Source organism: Balaenoptera musculus, chromosome 10 (assembly GCF_009873245.2).
Source record: "Balaenoptera musculus isolate JJ_BM4_2016_0621 chromosome 10, mBalMus1.pri.v3, whole genome shotgun sequence".
Taxonomy (NCBI): domain Eukaryota; kingdom Metazoa; phylum Chordata; class Mammalia; order Artiodactyla; family Balaenopteridae; genus Balaenoptera; species Balaenoptera musculus.
The window spans coordinates 43,489,104-43,506,587 of NC_045794.1; the positions used below are offsets into that span (position 1 = coordinate 43,489,104).

The 17,484-nt window shown below is 54.6% G+C and overlaps 1 protein-coding gene and 1 long non-coding RNA gene across 5 annotated transcripts; one reads left to right on the forward strand and one right to left on the reverse strand.

Moving 5' to 3' along the window:
- Window positions 1-5,346: 5,346 nt before the first annotated feature.
- HOXC11 (homeobox C11) lies at window positions 5,347-8,772 on the forward strand. Its single transcript, XM_036866298.1, has 2 exons — window positions 5,347-6,329; window positions 7,554-8,772. The coding sequence occupies exons 1-2, from the start codon at window positions 5,648-5,650 to the stop codon at window positions 7,784-7,786; spliced, it is 915 nt and encodes a 304-aa protein (XP_036722193.1). The 5' UTR covers window positions 5,347-5,647; the 3' UTR covers window positions 7,787-8,772.
- Window positions 8,773-9,673: 901 nt separating this feature from the next.
- LOC118901569 lies at window positions 9,674-17,219 on the reverse strand. Of its 4 annotated transcripts, XR_005021415.1 has the most exons (4): window positions 16,379-17,000; window positions 15,783-16,268; window positions 14,780-14,900; window positions 9,674-9,768 (listed from the first exon to the last, which is right to left on the reverse strand). It is a non-coding gene; the product is annotated as an uncharacterized LOC118901569 (long non-coding RNA). The 4 variants fall into 4 exon arrangements; XR_005021414.1 differs by lacking the exon at window positions 9,674-9,768 and having other exon boundaries at window positions 13,893-14,900; XR_005021413.1 differs by lacking the exons at window positions 9,674-9,768; window positions 14,780-14,900 and adding an exon at window positions 17,157-17,219 and having other exon boundaries at window positions 15,620-16,268; window positions 16,379-16,475.
- Between the last annotated feature and the right edge of the window lie 265 nt (window positions 17,220-17,484).

A 17,484-nucleotide genomic window follows, 5' to 3' on the forward strand; every position in this document is an offset into this window, starting at 1 on the left:
CTCAAGTGGCTGAGGGGGTGGCCGGGGTGAGGACAGTTGCTGCCAGGAAGCCCCAGGGAGGGAGTGGCAGGCCCTCTCTGGCATTATCTGGAGTTCTCTGGAGAGTATCTTTAAAGGTCAGAGTGGACTGGGGAAGCCCTTTCTGATGTCCCCCTCAGCCCAGAGAAGGGGAGCCCCAAGAAGGGAGGGAGTTTACTACGAGCTGGGACATTTTCCCCTAGTGAGGGAAAGGCAAAGATAGCCAGACCTCATCCTGCAAAAATGTATTTTGTGTCTGTGACAGAAAATTGGTAGTCACTTGGGAGATGTAGGGACTTGCAGTGAGTGGAGCAAGGCAAGATGTTGTGGCGAAGGCAGAGGCTGAGGTGTGATTTAGGGTGGTGCAGGAATCTGAGGGAACGAGACTGGAAAGGTATCACCCAAACCCATTTTCTCAGAGAAGCCAAACACACACACACAATGGGCCCAATACTGAAAAACACCAGATGATCTGCTTCCAAGGGACATAACAGGCCAAGCGGATACAGGTTAATAAAACCCGCAAAAGCCCAGACAGGAACACTTAAAATGCCCGAGAAACAAAGCATACCGTGACAAATTCTCACCCAACACACAAGTACATGCACCAGAATGTTCCTTCTGGGGAAGGCACAGACAGACCTTCCCCATTTTGAGCCCTCACCCTTGGACACTCAGGTATACCTGCCCAGCTCCAAGGGCACACACACACACTTGCGAACCCTCCTAAACCTACCCACAGAAACCCCTGGGGGCAAGGGGGCAAGCACTCAGCTGCACACACACCCCACAGAGCCAGGCCCGTGTCTCCTGAGCCTCAATAATGCACGATCCATACCCGGAGATAAAAGTCTAGACAATAGACGGTTGTTTATGACAACGAGGCTCTCCAAGTTTGGGGCCAGGCGATAAATCTCTGGCGAATCTTCTTGGAACTCAACTTCTGGCTGTAGTGACGGGAGAACCACGGAGACCGCAGAGAGGAGAGCAGCAAAATGGGAGAGATTTTTGAATCGTGAGCAGAAGACGACTTCCCCGCTGGGGCAAGGGAGTGCAGGCGGCCACATTCTGCCCCACGTGGCAGGTCCACACTGTGGAAGCTTTCGGATCAGTCTTCAGAACCAGGCGAGTCAGGCTTCCTGGCTCCCGAAACTGGGGAGAAATGGCAGGGCCTGGAGGCTGGGACTGACCCACAGACAATTCTTGCTGCAGGCAAAGGGTCTCTTTTGTGGGTGACTGGAATCTTCTTGCTATGTGTCACCTGAATTTTTTCACCCCACGCCTGCGCCCTCTCTCTCTCTCTCTCCTTTTCCTTTTTGGGTTGATGGGCTGTTCCCTTTTGCATTTTTGACCCAGGCATCTGATCACAAGTAAAGAGCCACTGAAGTTGATCTCATAAAAATGCCGCCAGCTCACTTTGATCTGTGCGGACTGGGTCCGAGCCTAAGTAGGCGCTGAAGCCGGGGAATGGCGGCTCCGGCCAACCCGGCCTCCACTGGGCCAAGGGTTCGGAGATCCGCGTGGCTCAGCACTGCAGTTCTGCCCAGAAAAGGCATTTTTTGTGTGTGTGTGCTGTTGCAGCTGAGTTTGGAGACCAAGGTCCAATGGTAGTGGCTCCATTTCCAGACTGCTTTTAAGACATTTCCTTGATTTTAGAGCATTTGGTGAGGGGCCAGTGAAACTGGCTCGTAAAATGGGACTTTTATTGGGAGAAACGGGGTCGCGTTGCTAGCCTCCTGGGACAATCCCTCCGCCGAGGAGGAAAGGGGGTGGGGCTGCGGGGGCAGAGGGGCTGCCCTTCTCCCTCCTCCTATCCTGTCCAGGGGCCGGAGGAACCTTGGAGCAGCGTCCTCTTAGGTGACCTGACTTGGGGCCTTGGGCTTGGGGCAATGGCCAGGGCTGAGGAGAGATGGGAGTCTGAGAACTGGCGGTCCCTTTCCCTTCTAGTTCCCTGGCTGGGGGTGGGAGGTGTCACGGGGTGCAGGATAAACCGCTGGCCTGAAAACCCCCAAGCACATTAAAGGGATTATTAAACTCAGTGGCACTGCAAGGGAGAGAGATTTGTGCAAAAGGATTCAATCCTCGCTGGCCCAGCCTCGGATCCACTGAGGGTGTCCATGCGCTGATTGCCTATCTCTTTATTGACCCCACAGAGACTGAACTTACAGACCAGAGAGCTCTAAGGGCCCCCTTTCTCCAAACTGGGGTTTCCTCCCAGTTCTTGGTCTGTGGGGTGGGCCCCTTTCCCTACCGCAGTCTGCTCTCTCCAGAGCAGCAGCAGGAGGTGGACAAGCTCCGAGGGGGCCCAGTACTGTGTGTGGGGTGCTGGGCTGGGACCTGGAGATACTGCCCCCTTCTGAAGGCACCTCTGGTGTCTGTGTGTGAAAAGGAAGTGTACTAGAGTCTGTCGTGGCCCTGGCCAGAGTACCGAGGCAGCTGCCCAGACCGCAGCTGCCTGCTAGCCGCCGGGCACGCAGGCGGTGCTGAATGAGGCCACCCAGAGCCAGTGGGGCGGGCAGGATGGCCCTGCTGAGGAGGATTTCAGGTGAAAGCTGGGACTCCAGTAGGTGGAGAGGCCGCAGGCACCCATGAGATGAGGGGGGGAAAGCCGCCTCCTCTCCGCGGCGTGGGGCTTGCCAGGGCTCCTGGGAATCAATTTGGGAACCGATTTTGGATTTTGGGTCTCACGTCGGGGGAGGCAGTGATGCCCAGGGATGCCGGCTGAGGCAGGCAGCTCAGCCTATGCTTCAGGGTGGCCTGGACCTAGGACTGGGCAGGGAGGCCACTCGGCCACACCGTAGGCACTTTTGCCAATCAATGTCTCCCTGATGTCAGCAGCAAAGGCCTTCTCTCCTTGACCCCAGCAGCAACCTCCAGTTGTTGGGATTTTTTTAAGTTGTTAAAAAATTAAAAGTCAGACCAAAACTAGAAAAAAATTTTTTTGAAATTTGTGCCTTAATTTTAGGGGGAAAAATATTAATGTTCAGAAGCCTCTATTGGGAGACCCTAGAATTTCCTGAACATCGACTCCTTTGACATTCTTTCTTGCCTTTCTTTTTTGTTTCAAGGAAATAGAGCCGCCAGCAGCTCCTTGTAGCAGCCTGGCTCACTTTTATGGTGGCCCTGGAATAAACTTTGGTGGTCAAATTCAAGTGCTCAGGCCCACAGCTGTCTCCTCACAGGAAGCGAACCCCCTCCCCACTGTCGGCCCTGGCGGTGCAGAATTTGCCTTGGGGGCTTGGGCCCCACAAGGCCCAGGAGGCCAGGACTGAGGGGGAAGCAGGGCCCTGGGGGGACGTGGGGAAAGCCAGAGCGGAGACTCTGAACGCTCATCCACACCTCTGCAAGGGATAGGGGTACCTCTCAGCTCCCTCTTACCAGTTCCTATCACTGTTTGGGGAGCATTTTGCCTCCAATAAACTCGAGTTTAATGAGGAGAGCACGAACCCCATAAAAGCCATAGTCCATAGTTCCCCATCATTATAATTAAAAATGCCGGCCCCAGTACACCCTATAAAAAGAGGTAGGGGAAAGAGGAAAAGCAACAGATTTTTTTTTCTTGCAGCCTTCTCATTAGCAAAGCCCTAATCTAGTTCCTTTTTGCCCTTAGTTAAGATCTGGCCCTTAGTTAAGATCTGGCCAGGGCTAAAGGAGAGCTCGGGAAGCAGTGCCCAGCAATGAATGTGTAGAGGGATGCCAGAGACCTATCCCTGGGTATGCCAGAGCCTCCCCGAGAATGGGACCCATGGCCAAGGCTGTTCCAACCCAGGTGTTGCTCTAAAGCAAATTTGAGGAGACAGGAGGGTTGGGAAAGAATGATTTGGGGAGGGGTTGTATTTGGGGTCAAGGTACCATTTTTTGTGTCTTCCCCATCTAGTATTGGGGCCTCAGTACCTTGTCAAGTTCAACAAGGAAAATCAAATACAAATAATATTTTTAAAGTGGAAACCAATTTTAAACAAGAGTTAGGGGTTAAAAGAGGGTTTGGGCCAGTTCTGGCTTTTCCTAAGGGTGCGGTGGACTGCGTCCCTGGGGGCTTCAGTTCCTCCTGCTGATCTGAACAGAACAGATCATGCCCTGCTGGCTCCTCCTTGGATGCAAGGTTGCTTTCTGCTTGTGGGAAGTTGCTGTAGTACCCAGTCTAGAACCTTTCAATAAACTGATTTTCAGCTGCCCAGATGTGTCCTGTGGGAAGGAAGGCAAGGGAGTTCAGAACCACTGAGCCCACCTCTGGGGTCACAGCCATCCAGGAGGCTGGCAGGGAAGGGCAGGACTGAGAAACAGGAAAGTGGCACCCACCAGGGCCTGGCTGCAGCCCCCGGGGAGCGGGGAGCGGGGCTGGGGGTTTCCACTAGAGAGTGAGCCCTGGCCCTGCCCAGCCCACCCAGGGTCCTCAGTTCCCTTCCACTGCCCTGCTGGTCTATTCCAGAGACCTGTACCTGGCCCCACCGTCCACCTCACAGCCCCCAAATCGTCCAAGGATAGGAGCCCCAAACCCAGTCCCCCCACCATATCCTTCCTAGAGCCGACACTGGGCTTCTTTTCAGTGAAGAAGCTGAGACTGAGCCCCCAACCCAAAGGGCCCCTGACAGAGAAGACACAGGACTCTCATTCCAACCTTTTTCTTGCGGGTTTGAGACTTAAAAATCCACAGTGGATGTAGCTTTCTGTGCATTGATTGACAATAAAGTCAGGCATGAAATATTCACCCAGGGCCACTCTGTCGTACTAAATATTTAACACAACATTAGAGAAGGTTTTTCCCAGACTTCGCCAGGCACCGGCTGGGCGGCTGGCTCACTGCTTACCACTGTTTATGACTAATCTGAGTCCCTAGCCGCCAGCAGCACAGCAAGCCAGACAAAGTTGGGACACTGGCTTGCTGCTGGGCCGCCTCACCTTTGGGAAACTTCAGATACACTTCCAGGGAGTCTCTCCAAAGGGGAAAGGGAGCCTTGATACCCAGCCCTGGCCAGGAAAAGAATCGACTTCTTCAAACTCTTGTAAACAGGCGCTGTGACCCTCTTCAGGTTGGTGGGGTAAGAGTCCCTGAGACTTGGGGGAAAAGAGTCACATCTCTGGCAGAATCAGGCAGTGGGGAATGAGGTCCTCATCCCTAGCCCTGTCTTGGGCTGATCACGGGGAGGAGGCAAGACCCCCCCACCATACGTGAGAACCCTCCTCCTTCTCCCAATCCTGGGGGGGGGGGGGAAAGAGCAGCAGCTAGAAAAAAATACAATTACCCCCTCCTAGCCCCCGCCCCCGTCCATCCCACCGCCCACCCCACCCCACCCCACCCCAACCCTCTCTCTCTCCTCCTTTGCTCGCTCTGTGGAATGGAGAGGAGGGGAGTGTCAAGAGAAAAACGAATACAAATCTGCAATTGATTTTCATAATGTTTCTGCGGTGTTTGCAAACCAATCGCCTGAACGTCCCCATCTTACCTAAGAGAGAACCCCTCCTACGACTGCGAAGTGCTCCGAACTGATATATGACAATATCTACTTTGGATCACGTGCTCGGGGAGAGAGACTAAGACGGATAACGCGTCATCTCGCCTTCCCAAATTTTCCCCCCTCGCTAGATCAGGTCCAAAACCTCCATCTGGAGCCGGCAGGAGAAGAGAACGATGTTTAACTCGGTCAACCTGGGCAACTTCTGCTCGCCGTCGCGCAAGGAGAGGGGCGCTGATTTCGGCGAGCGAGGGAGCTGCGCCTCCAACCTCTATCTGCCCAGTTGCACTTACTACGTGCCCGAGTTCTCCACGGTCTCCTCCTTCCTGCCCCAGGCCCCCTCTCGTCAGATCTCCTATCCCTACCCGGCCCAAGTGCCCCCGGTCCGGGAGGTCTCCTACGGCCTGGAGCCCTCCGGCAAGTGGCACCACCGGAACAGCTATTCCTCTTGCTATGCGGCGGCCGACGAGCTCATGCACCGGGAGTGCCTGCCTCCTTCCACCGTCACCGAGATCCTCATGAAAAACGAAGGCTCCTACGGCGGCCACCACCACCCCAGCGCCCCGCACGCCGCCCCCGCCGGCTTCTACTCCTCAGTCAACAAGAACAGCGTCCTGCCCCAAGCCTTCGACCGTTTCTTCGACAACGCCTACTGCGGTGGCGGCGACGCGTCCGCCGAGCCCCCCTGCCCGGGCAAGGGGGAGGCCAAGGGGGAGCCCGAGGCGCCCCCGGCCTCGGGACTGGCGTCCCGGGCTGAGGCGGGGCCCGAGGCCGAGGCCGAGGAGGAAAACACGAATCCCAGCTCGTCCGGTTCAGCCCACTCGGCGGCCAAGGAGCCGGCCAAGGGAGCCGCCCCCAGTAGGTAGCAGCGGCCGGGAAACAGGCGGGCAGGAGGGAGGGAGCCAGAGAGGGAGGGCGAGAGTAGGGGGGGAGGCGAGGGGAGCGGGGACGGCCTCGTGTTTTGGGTCAGTCCGATTTTATGTGGAGTTTTATAAGCATTCAAAGGATTTTATTATAACCTACAAAGCCCTCTCTCCCAACGACTCGACTTTTTACGATGGAGAAGGGGTGGGGCGGGAGGGAAAAGGGCTCTTTGGAAAAGTCGGGTGAACCCCCTCCCCGTTATCTCCCTCGGTCTGTGAAATTTTTAAAAGCGCCACCATCGCGGGCTATATTAACTTTGATCGTGAACTTAGAGGAGCATTTAAGGAAGGATGGGGAGCCCGGCTGCCGGGGGGCGGGAGGGAGGGGAGGGGTGGAGGGGGAGAAAGGGGAGGGCAAGGGAAAGACAGGGAGAAACTCAGAGAGGGGGAGTGGTGGGGGAGAGAGGCAATGGAGCAGAACCTGAGACCGGGGAGGCCAGCCAGGGCCGCTCTGCTTCTTTCAAAAACTATTTTCCAAATGTTCAAACTGTGTTCGCGTGTCCCTGAGCAGAACCCGGAGCAAGCCGGGGGTCAGCGACGACAGGGGGGTGGGGACGAGGCGGCTCAGGGCTCCACTCTGCTCCAGGCCTGGGGCTCAGCGTTTCTCTGCGGCCCGCGGCCTCTGCGCTGGCCTAGCCTGGCCGCAGGGAAGGCGCGGCCCGCCGGGCGTCCCGGGGCGCCAGGGCCCCCGGAAGCAACTCTCGGGTGTCTTTGGTGCCTGCTCGCTCGCTTCTTCCCCGCCTCCCCACGACTCTCGCCCGGTCTAACTTCTTCGCGCCTGTTCTCCGCGGTTCCCCCAGATTTCTGGGGGAGGGGGGGCGGTAGGTTTTCAGAGTCACTAGGAGGGCAGCGCAGGAAGGGGCAGAGGAGCCCGGCTGAGCAGAAGTCGGGGGGGCGGGTTCCACGGGGACGCACTTGGCCCCGGCTGGCTTCCTTCTCCCCCAGACTCCGCCAGCCCCGGCCGTCGTCCGAGGGGAGGGGACGCGGGTCCCACGGTGGCCCGGGATGGGGGAAGAGCTCGCCCTGCCAGGGGTCTCGGCTCGGCCCAGCGCTGCGCCCGCGGGAGGGCTGCCCGGCGGTGGGGCTGGGGTCGCCCGGGTCTCACGTGTCTCTCTCCCCCTCTCCTCGCACTTGCCCCCTCCCCTCCCCTCCCCTCCAGACGCCCCCCGCACCCGCAAGAAGCGCTGCCCTTATTCGAAATTCCAGATCCGGGAACTGGAGCGAGAGTTTTTCTTCAACGTGTATATCAACAAAGAGAAGCGGCTGCAGCTGTCCCGGATGCTGAACCTGACGGACCGACAAGTGAAAATTTGGTTTCAGAACAGAAGGATGAAAGAAAAAAAACTAAGCAGAGACCGGCTGCAGTATTTCTCGGGAAATCCTCTGCTGTAACCGCAGACCGGGCCCTTTGGGGGGAGGGGGGAAAGGGGGAGATTATTTTATTTTATTTTTATTTTTTATTTTCTAACTCGCCTTCTTTCCGCGGGTGGAAAACTGGACTGTGGCCAGGGCTGGCCCCCACTGCCGTTGCCCGCACTTCTTTCCGGAACCTCCTTCACCTTGGTCTGACTCAGTGTGGGACAGCGACCGGGCCTGGAAAGGGAGGTGAAGGAAAGTGTCTGATCCACGGCGAGTGGACACCGTTGGCGCCGAGGCCAAGAATCTTTATTTAAAAGAAAACACACCTCGCGACAATGTCTTGCTGCTCGGATTGGGTGGGGGGAGGGGCGTGAGAGTGGGCGCCTGAGCCGAACAATCCTTGAACTGAAAGCCTTCCCTTGCCCATGTGAGAAGATCTGCTAGGACACCGTGTCTGGGAGGGGAGACCTCCCGGGCGGGCTCCCCGTCCCTACCCCACCACGCCCCACTGCTGGGGGGCAGCTAAATGTGATCCCGCCTTGCTGTGAAATTTCTGTTCCTTTGACCTGGTGTTAGGTGTGCAAAGTCGTGTCCTACCTCTGTCTGTGCCCAGGCCCTGCCCAAGCCTAGTTGTTCTCCCCCTTGAACGTGTAGAGCCCTCCTTTGAAATTTCTTAACTGGTGCGTTGAGGTTTCCTAACCTTTTTCCAAGCTGTGCCCCACTCCGCAAATTTATAGCTATAGTCTATGCATTTGTTACCTTCTTTTTTTTAAAAAAAAAGATCGGGGTGGAAGAAGCAGTAGGGAGATGGGATTGGACGCCTCCCCCATGCTGAGGCCTGAATTTTTGTAAATAAATTTCACAAGCATTTCTTTCTACCCGGAGGGGATATGGGGAGGACTCGCCTGGAATGAGATTTGAATCACCCATCTCCTTGTGCGTGAGTGCGTGTGTACGTGTGCAATCCCCACCCGGCTCCTGTCCCAGAGGGATTGCTGTGAATTTTTTTTTTTTTTTTGGTGGCAAATAAAGATATTTCATTCTGTTCAATATTATGATTTTATTTGACCCTTTTATTAGCCCCTCTCCTCTTAAAACCCTCAATGCTCCCAAGGCGGAGGAGGTGGAAGCAGGCAGGCAGAGCCCAGCAGAGGAGGACAGGCGTGCGAAGGTGAGGTAGGCTGGAGCTGGCGGGCCTGCACCCGTCTCTCCACGGGCAGGGGCAAGAGTATGGCGGTAGCTTCCTCCTGCTCTCAAGTTGAGGACTTTCCACTGCGACTCCTAAAGCTCTCATTTCTCACGTGCAGCTCGAGCTGCGTCCAAACGCCCAGCAACGCTTTCCGTTTAAGCACACGTTTGTTGTGGAGTTAATTGTAACCATCATCGAATTTAAATTTATAGGAATTTTCTTGGCTCCACCGCCCTCCCACCAGATGTCTCCGTCTGTGGCAGTTAAATGTGTAGGGTTGAGGGTAGGGCTTTCGTTTTTTCTTTTCTTCTTTTTCCCTCTATGAGAAGACTGTATTGGAATTTTTATATACAGTTTTGAGGGAGGGAAGGGAGAGGGGGAGAAACCAGCCCCCTCCCTTTCCTCACCGCGCCAGCCCCTGAGGGTGGGAGGGTAGGGCTGGGCCCCTTCCCCTCAAGCACAAATGGCCAGGCTCCTCCAGACACAACAAGACCCTAGGCTGGGGCCACCCTGATGTTTATACATAAGTCTCCCAGCGTAGAAAGCCCCAGAGATTTGTTTTGTAAGAGGTTGGCTTGGGGTGGGGCGCTGGGGAAGGAGGTGACCCATGAGGATGGTCACCACACCCATATATATATTTGGTGCATGTTTCTTCTGCATAAAGATAACCATAGTCCTTTCAGCGCATTCGTTGAGGGCACTCTGGCGGTCTCTGTTCCAAATTCGTTATTTGGGGGCAGAGGTTTAGGACCAATTCTCTCATCTTTCCCTTTTCTTTGGAACTGCTCTTCTGTAATTCGAAGAAAATGTTTTCGTCAATATAATTCTGTTGAGTGAAAGAAAAAAGCACCATGACTATGGACTATTGCATCTAGGTTCCGTCGTTTTTGATGACAGGGGTATCTGAATCTCCAATTTGTAAATGTAGGTCTTGAGACAAAATTTGCAAGCTGGGGTGTATATACAACCCCACAATTGCCTCATATGCCCACACACAAATATTTGTCGGATGCCTATGGGTGCACATGAAAAGGAATATTAATGTGTACGCTTTTGCCCATAGTATGGAGTAAAACTGACCACATGCACATCTAGGGCTTGTGTCCTCTGAGGTGTGTAACCACTGTCAGTGTGTAGTGAGTGTCAGAAGGAATGCAGCTGAGGATCGCCTGTGTGTGTGTGCATGCACATTTGCATGCGTGTGCACTTGTGCACGAGAGATATCTCTAGGTATGATGTTTATCCACTAGTCATAACAAGGGATATTGGCCTGCCAGCCTTGTTTCCAATAAAATAGGATGGAGATAACTATATAGAATGAACCTGTTTATAAAGCAAAATACTGATCTCTAAATGGCTCTTGATTTTGGAGAAAAATATTTAAAATCCAAAGCTACCACTTTCCCTGCAATATGCAGCCCAGAAAAGATCCCCAGCTCTAGAAGGGATTTCTGAAGGAAGGCCGGGTGTCATGGTGAAAGGAAAACAAAAGCTTTCTATGATCCAAGCCCAGGAAGCTGCCAGTCCTCGGTGACCTTCTAAAAATTAGAAAAAAGAGGTCTCTGTCCCCCCCAACAAACCCACCTTCGGGCCCCCGGGATGTCCGACCCCCCTTGGCGGTCAGGGGCACTCTGGGCTCAACCTCTTCGGGTAATCCCCTCCAGCCGTGCTCTGCCCGGGAACAAAAGAGCCTCGTCTAGACGCCGCCATAAAGTGCCCCCACCCCACCCCGCGCCTCTAAACCCAGTTTCATTTCGCCCTTAACGACCCAATCTGGCCTGTGTTAGAAAACGCTTCCGCCCTAAATAGTAAACAAATCTGCAGTGGACAGTCTTGGCTCCTCCAACACACCCCATACCCCCACTCCATTACCCCCTTGCCCGCAACCTCCGTCCCCCCCTCTTCTCCTCCAGCCTTTCTCAGCTCCCAGTCCCCCAACCCCCCCCCACACCAGTAAATAAACCCGAGGCCGAGTTCAAAGTTTCCCGGAGCTAAGGAGGAATGTTGGTTGTAAAAATCCAAGTTTATAGCGCACGTGGGAGTTTACAAGGGTATTAAGTGGTGTGGGCTGAGAGAGCACTCTGGGCCCCTCCCCCTCCCACTATGGGCTTTGGGGGTGCAGGGGGAACCTGGGGGACTTGAAAGGAGAAGTGGGTTTGGTGTTTCTTTGTCACGCAGACCCCCAGGTTGCTGGGGGATGGCGATGCGAGGGCGCCTTGAAAGACGGTTCACAGAGCCCAGCCAAGCGCCTCTGAGAGAAAGCCCGCAGGTTCTAGGTGTCCCAGATGGGGAAGATGGGGAGCTCTGCTTTAGGCAAGCAAGAAAGTTACAGACTAGGTGTCTGAAAGGTGAATGGAGTTGGGGATACCTGGAGCCGTTTCTCAATCGGAGGAGGAGAAACTACCTGGGGAATAATTTCTCGAGTGGATTGAAGGCAGAGAGGGTTTTTCTCACCAGGACAAAGAACTTTGAACTTCAAGGGAGTCAAGGGCGCCACCCCTTCCCTCTCCCCGCCCCTCTCCGGAATCTGTAGGGCAATTCGTTTCTGGGCCAATATTCCCTCAAGGGGGCAGCCCCTGGGGTTTCCTGTTGCCCTAAGGCTGGATAATGCTGTTTGTTGAACCCTTCCAGCTCAGAGCCCGCCAGAACTGTGTGCACGCGACTGCACTCTTTATTATTCATATAAACCTTTGGAAAAGGCAACGCCCGGGAAGTTTTTATAACTTTGTTTGGCATAAAAGTTTTACAAGATTCCTCCTCTCTTTTTAAAAAACTTAAAGTTTTGGTCTTGCCATGGAACGAAGTCTCAGGGTCTCTGGGAGGTTGGGGAGAGAGAGGTTCTGGGTTCCTGGTGGGAGGCGGGTGTCTGGAGCTGTATCTCTAACTAAGGCAAAACAAGGCTTAAAGGTTGGGATTAATCCTTCCTGAGGCCCACCTTGGATCCAGCTTTGGGGGCTGCTAGGAAAGTCTCAGCCACTCTGCTGTTGAGACACACCCTTACAGAACCCCAAAGTTCGGACAATGTCAATTAGACCAGGTCTTCCCCATCACATCCTCTTGTTCTCCTGTAGGCATCTCTCTTTCTCTCTCTCTCTCTCTCTCTCTCACACACACACACACACACACACACACACACACACACACACACAGCCCTGCACACACCCTCAACCCACTGCACAAAGTGGAGACCCATAACCTTGACTCAGACCGTTAAGTTTGGGAGAGTCTCTGCACACACAGCCCTGCAACCCTGCCTCCTGCAAAGTCCACAAAAGGTTTGATGGAAGACAGAATTCAAAACGACAAGAAATGCCTGCCCAGAGGTTGCAGTGATTCTAGGACCGACCGAGAGAGAAGGAAGGCCAGCGGGCTGCAGTCCAGATGCTCGAAGAACAAAGTTGCCTGTATAGGGACGTGGCCTTGGACTGCTAAGCCTGCGAGTGACCCCTTGGATCTGCCCCTCACCTGGGACTGACAGACCCCACTCCTTCATTTCCCCTAGCTCCAGCCTTGGGGTATCAAGTGGGCTCAAACAGGGACTATTTTAATGTTCATCTCTGGAAGTCAGGACAAAGATGGAGCAACTTCTCCAAAGACAGGCCTGGTGGATGAGGCTTCTTCAGGGTGATGGACTTGAGGATACCTAAGCCCTGGAGCTGAGCACTTCAGGGAGCCAGCGGAGTTGGTCAGGATGTGCCCCAGCGCCTGCTTTTCCTTCCCTCTAATAGTGACTGCTGAGGCCTGGCGGCCAGCGGCTGCCAGCCCTACACTTCGCCTTGTGAGGAGCCGAGTTAAGGCTGAAGGCGGCGGGCGAAGGTCAACTCCAAGCTTGAGCAGTGGGGCTGGGAAGGGTTGCTACTAAGCCTGGCGCGCTCCCCCTCACGGTGCCCAACGCAACAGAGAAAAACAAGAAGAGCTAGGGGAGAAAGTCAAGGGGAAGGAAAGCATTTAGGAGGAAAGAAAAGAGTAAAGAATAAATTGTATAACAAAGAAAGAAAGAAGGGAGAACTAAGGAAGACAAGAAAGAGAAAGAATCAGAAAAAGAGAGGGAAACAAATGAATTGCAGAGAAAAAGAGAAAGAAGCAAATAAAGAGAAAGGAGGAAGATGGAAAGAGAAAGAAAGAGGGGGGAAAAAGATGGAAAACAAAGATCTTCGAAAAGGAAGTTAGCCGGTAAGGGAGGAGTGCGATTTTCTCCGAAGTAAGCCGGCAGACCACAGCCCTGACTCCGGCTGGAAACACGACCCACTGGGCAACTTGGGCGCAAACCATAAAGTGGGGAGCAAGGCTTCCCCCCTCCCGCCCGCCAAAGACATCATCCCATCCGTCCTCCTCCCAAAGCTTCTACTGGATGTGTTTGCTGTCTGGTTTCAATTCAGCAGGCAAAGTTAAATAACTGGTTGGCTTCGGCAGGGCAAGAAAGCAGTTGTGCTGGCTATCAGGCTTCGGGATGCGGGGATCGTAGGGAGTACATTTTTTGGGTAAAAGTGAATATTTGTGGCCGTGTACATACAGTCAAGCTCCAAGTCAATTACGTGTCTAGGCGGTAACCTCCATAGCATCTGGGTGCAAACGTGTACAACGTCCAGATGTGAGAGCGACTCTGATGGCCAGGCTGCCGCCAGGGTGGCACTGAAATCCGGAGTAGACCAGAGGCCCCTCCAAGCGTCCTCAGCCTCCCACTTTCCTCTTGTACCTGTTTGAAAATCCGTTTGGGGGGCTTCGGTGCATTCTGTCTTTTGCCTGGGATTTTTCTGCTCCCAATTCAGCCGGAGCAGAGCCCGGTGTTAGTGAAGAAAAAGAAAGCAAATCTTTCCTTCAAGTTTTGAGAAGAGAATGATTTATTTGGGCCTCCAAAACAAGAGGGAAAAACCCTGCAATTTTAACCACTGGTGTGATTTTGTTTTCCATTTCACTTGAGATTTCAACACACACACACACACACACACACACACACACACTGTATAATTATTTTATTTTATTATTTTATCCCAAAGGGAAAGACACTCTTTCTTCTTTTCACCTCACCTTTGGAATTTCCTAGATGACGTCCTTAGCCTTGTGGGGAAGCTCCACTAATTTTCCTTGGAGAAATCAGGGTGCCTCTGGGGTGCTTTGAGGGCTAGAGCCTGGAAAGCAGCCGAGGTTCCTTTCTGTTCATCGAGCACTAGATTCTCCTTCTTCTGTTTTCACATGGGGACCCCTAGCGCCCCAGTCCTCAGCCTGCCGTCTGGAACCCGCTGACCACCCTGAAGTCTGCGAGGCGCACCCTCCACCTCTCCCTTGGTCACAGTCCCACTGGCGGCAGGAGGCCCAGCTGCTCATCCCTGCTGCACTTCCAGGGTCTAGGTACCGGGAAGAAGGGCACAGGGGGCCAGAGCTCTAGGGTAGGGGGTGTTGGTCAAAAGGTAGGTGCAGCCTGAGCCCGCTCTGGCCTGAAGCCCCTGGATTTTCACATCCCCCAAGTTGAGGCAAGAAGAGGGAGCCTCGGAGTCAGGCATAGATGCAGCACTCCTGGAAAGTTGGGGAAATGGCTTAACAGGGTGATTTTAGCAGCATAGAGTTCTTCTGGACCCCAATCCAGTTCCCTTGGGGTGCAGGCCTGAGGGTCTTGGCCTGGTGGGGCTTGGCCGGTAGGCGCCCAGCAGTGGCGGCAGGCGGCAAGTGGGATGGCCGTGGCAGCCTGAATGCCTTTGAACACCAGGCCCGGACAATAGGACGGAAACAGCCTTTGCTCGTGCCTCGGGAAAGACGGAGCCCAAGGGGGCAGGGCTGGGACCCACACCTGACTGTACTTTCCCAGGCCCACACAAATGCTCCCCTCTCCCCGTCCTCACCCTCACGTCTTCCTTCCTTTCGTCTCCACTGGTGCAGAATCCCAAGTCTGCAAAAACCCAACAAGTTATTCAAGTCGGCGTCTTCGGGTTCTTGTTTAACAGCTCCGGGTTTGCGTTTATCCTGCGTAATTAAAGGCAAACATTTGTCCCACCGGGGGTCCCACTTAGGCTGATGAATTTGATTTCTTTTTTCATTAATGGGCCATGTTTATCATACTTCTAATTATTTCAACTTTAAACACTATTCGTTCTTGTGAGGAGATGGGAGTGGAGGCGCGAGGCTCCTTCTCCCAGGGGGATTATTTCCATTAATAATAGCAAGGATTCTGAAAGCGACTCCATCCCCACCCAGGGCTGAGGTAAGGAGTGAGTTTGGGATGGGGGTCGGGCTGGTAGGGGAGACAGGTCTCAAAGCCGAGTGACTCTGCTTCTCTCCCGCTGGTTCCCCAGGTTAAGCTGTGGGGCATGATGTTTTTGAGAGGTTATCTGGAGTTTGTCTCCTTCACTCTGCCGCCTCCCTCCCCCCCTCCCGGGCTGGGCTCAGACCCTTCCCCTTCGAGGCTCTTGGAAACCTTCCACAGCCCCAGCCGATCCCAGCCTGGCCTGGGCAGAGAGGCTCAGGGAGTGCTGTCCCGGCCCCCAGCTACTAACACCGAGAGAAAGACGAGGAAAAGCTGAGGTGGTCAAGCGGCACCTGGGTCGGGGGGAGAGGGCCCAGCAGACCCCAAGATAGGGGGCAAGGGCAGGAGACTGGGATGCCAAACTCCAGGGACAGGGACACCAGGCAGGAAAATAAAGGAGATGTGAAAGCGGGGGGAGGGAACCCCCCCCAAAGCCATATAATTCTCAATTGCTTTGGTCTTTAATTTCATCGCCCCATAAATGAGGAAATATCAGTTCCCATACTAAATTTTTATCCTCGGCTGATAAATATGACGGGGAATTTTCGTTGGGTCCTCGTAAAAGCGAACAGTTTCGATCAAACTGGCGGGGAAAGACTTACGCAGATAATACAAACAGAGTGGCCATAAAGTCTGCGCGTTTCCCGCGGGGTGGGACAAATGGCTCCCTGGATTGACTGCCACCGGGGCCGTCCCAAGTCTCATCTGGGGCCTAAACAGGCTAACCTTGCCGGGGCCAACCCCTTGTGCCGAGCCCATGGCGACCTCTGTAAATGAAAACACGAAAGCATTTCAAATCTCCCCTGGCTGGCCCTGCCAGCAAGTCACACATTACACATTTTCTTCCAGTTTTCCCGGGGTTCGGGGACCCCTGCGCCTTGTCTCTCACTCTCTGGATGACAGATTTCGGCGGATTTCTTTCCGAAGTCGTCTTCTAGCAGCCGCGGGCTTGGGCCTCCCTAGAAGCGATCCAGCCTCCTCACTCCTCCGCGCCAGGGTGTCTGGAGCGCTGGTCTTTTCCTGGCCAGGTTCCAGCCCTTCGGAAAGTCGAAACCCATGGCTCGGTCCAGGGGAAAATGTGGGGCGACCTGAAAGACAAGTTATACTCCAGATTCCGTTTCCTGAGGAAAGGGTGGAGAGTTGAGTTCGCTTTGTGAGAAAGGAGATGAAGAAACGGAAATAACTATTTGAAACATACCTTGTCCCTTATTTCTCGCTTCCCTTTATTAAAAAAATAACCACAAAAATAGACTGGTCCGTCTTCTCCTCTCAAAAACGCCCCCAGCTCATTCGCTCTGTTAAAGGACACTTCTCTGGGTCGGATTTTGTCGCGTCCGTTGCCCTGGTTTCCCGGTTGATACGTGACTCCCCCAAACCGCCTGAGGCCCCGCGGGTTCCCTCTTTCTCTCTGGGAATGCTCCCTGTTTTCGTGGGGGCAAGGTCAACTGGAAAGCGAGGGCCGCCAGGGCCTGGAGCAAAGCAGCCGAACCGGCTCCAAGGCCAAAGCCTTCCTGCCCCTGAGTTGATAACCCAGGAGCCACCCACCCAGCCAGGCCCAGGCCGCACACCCTGGTCGGGGAGCCGGTGCCTTTGGTTGCCGGCTTCCTCCTCCCGCGACCCCTAAATCCCCTCGGAATCCCCCTCTCCCAAGCAGCCCTTAAGTCATCTTGACCTCCTCCCTGGCCTGCCCCAGACACTGGAGATTCCCCGTCAATCCCCACGGGGAACTTGCAACTCAACCAACTTCCGTGACGGGAGGTCCCGAGCTGAGCTCCCAGCCCCAAGGGCCGAGCGCGACGAAGGAGGACGCAGGAGAGGAGAAACTTTAGTTCCGTTTGGGATTCCCTAACTTTTTCTCTCCCTTTCTCGGCCCGCAGGATCCCTCCCCCAAACCTCACCCCACTCCCATCCCAGGGGAAGAAGTGGGGGCGGGGGCCAAGGCGAGGAAAAGAGGAGGTGAGGAGGGGAAGAAGTACCTGAATCGTGTCTTGACCTTTTAGTTTGAATGTGACTGTTTTGAGCCCCGAGTTGCCTCGCTCTCTCATTCTGTCCCGCATTTTCCCCCTCTCCGCTCCCCTCTCCCCAAGAGTTACAGGCTGCTTCCCGGGTAAACAAACCCCATTCTCCCTAGAACCCCTTCATCCCCCCTCCACCCCACTCCTGCCCCAGTCGCCCCGGGGGCCCTTCCTTTGTTCGCGGGGAAGGGCTCCGGCGCCCCTACCTCGAGGCGGCTGCTAGGTGGCGCTGTTACTCCACGCTGCGCGCTCCGCCTGCAGACAACTTGACCCCGCTGACGTCACGGCC

Coding starts and splice junctions, on each gene's coding strand:
- HOXC11 (XM_036866298.1), top strand. CDS start 5,648: ATGTTTAACTCGGTCAACCTGGGCAACTTCTGCTCGCCGTCGCGCAAG. Junction 6,330..7,553: donor GGCCAAGGGAGCCGCCCCCA/GTAGGTAGCAGC, acceptor CCTCCCCTCCAG/ACGCCCCCCGCACCCGCAAG.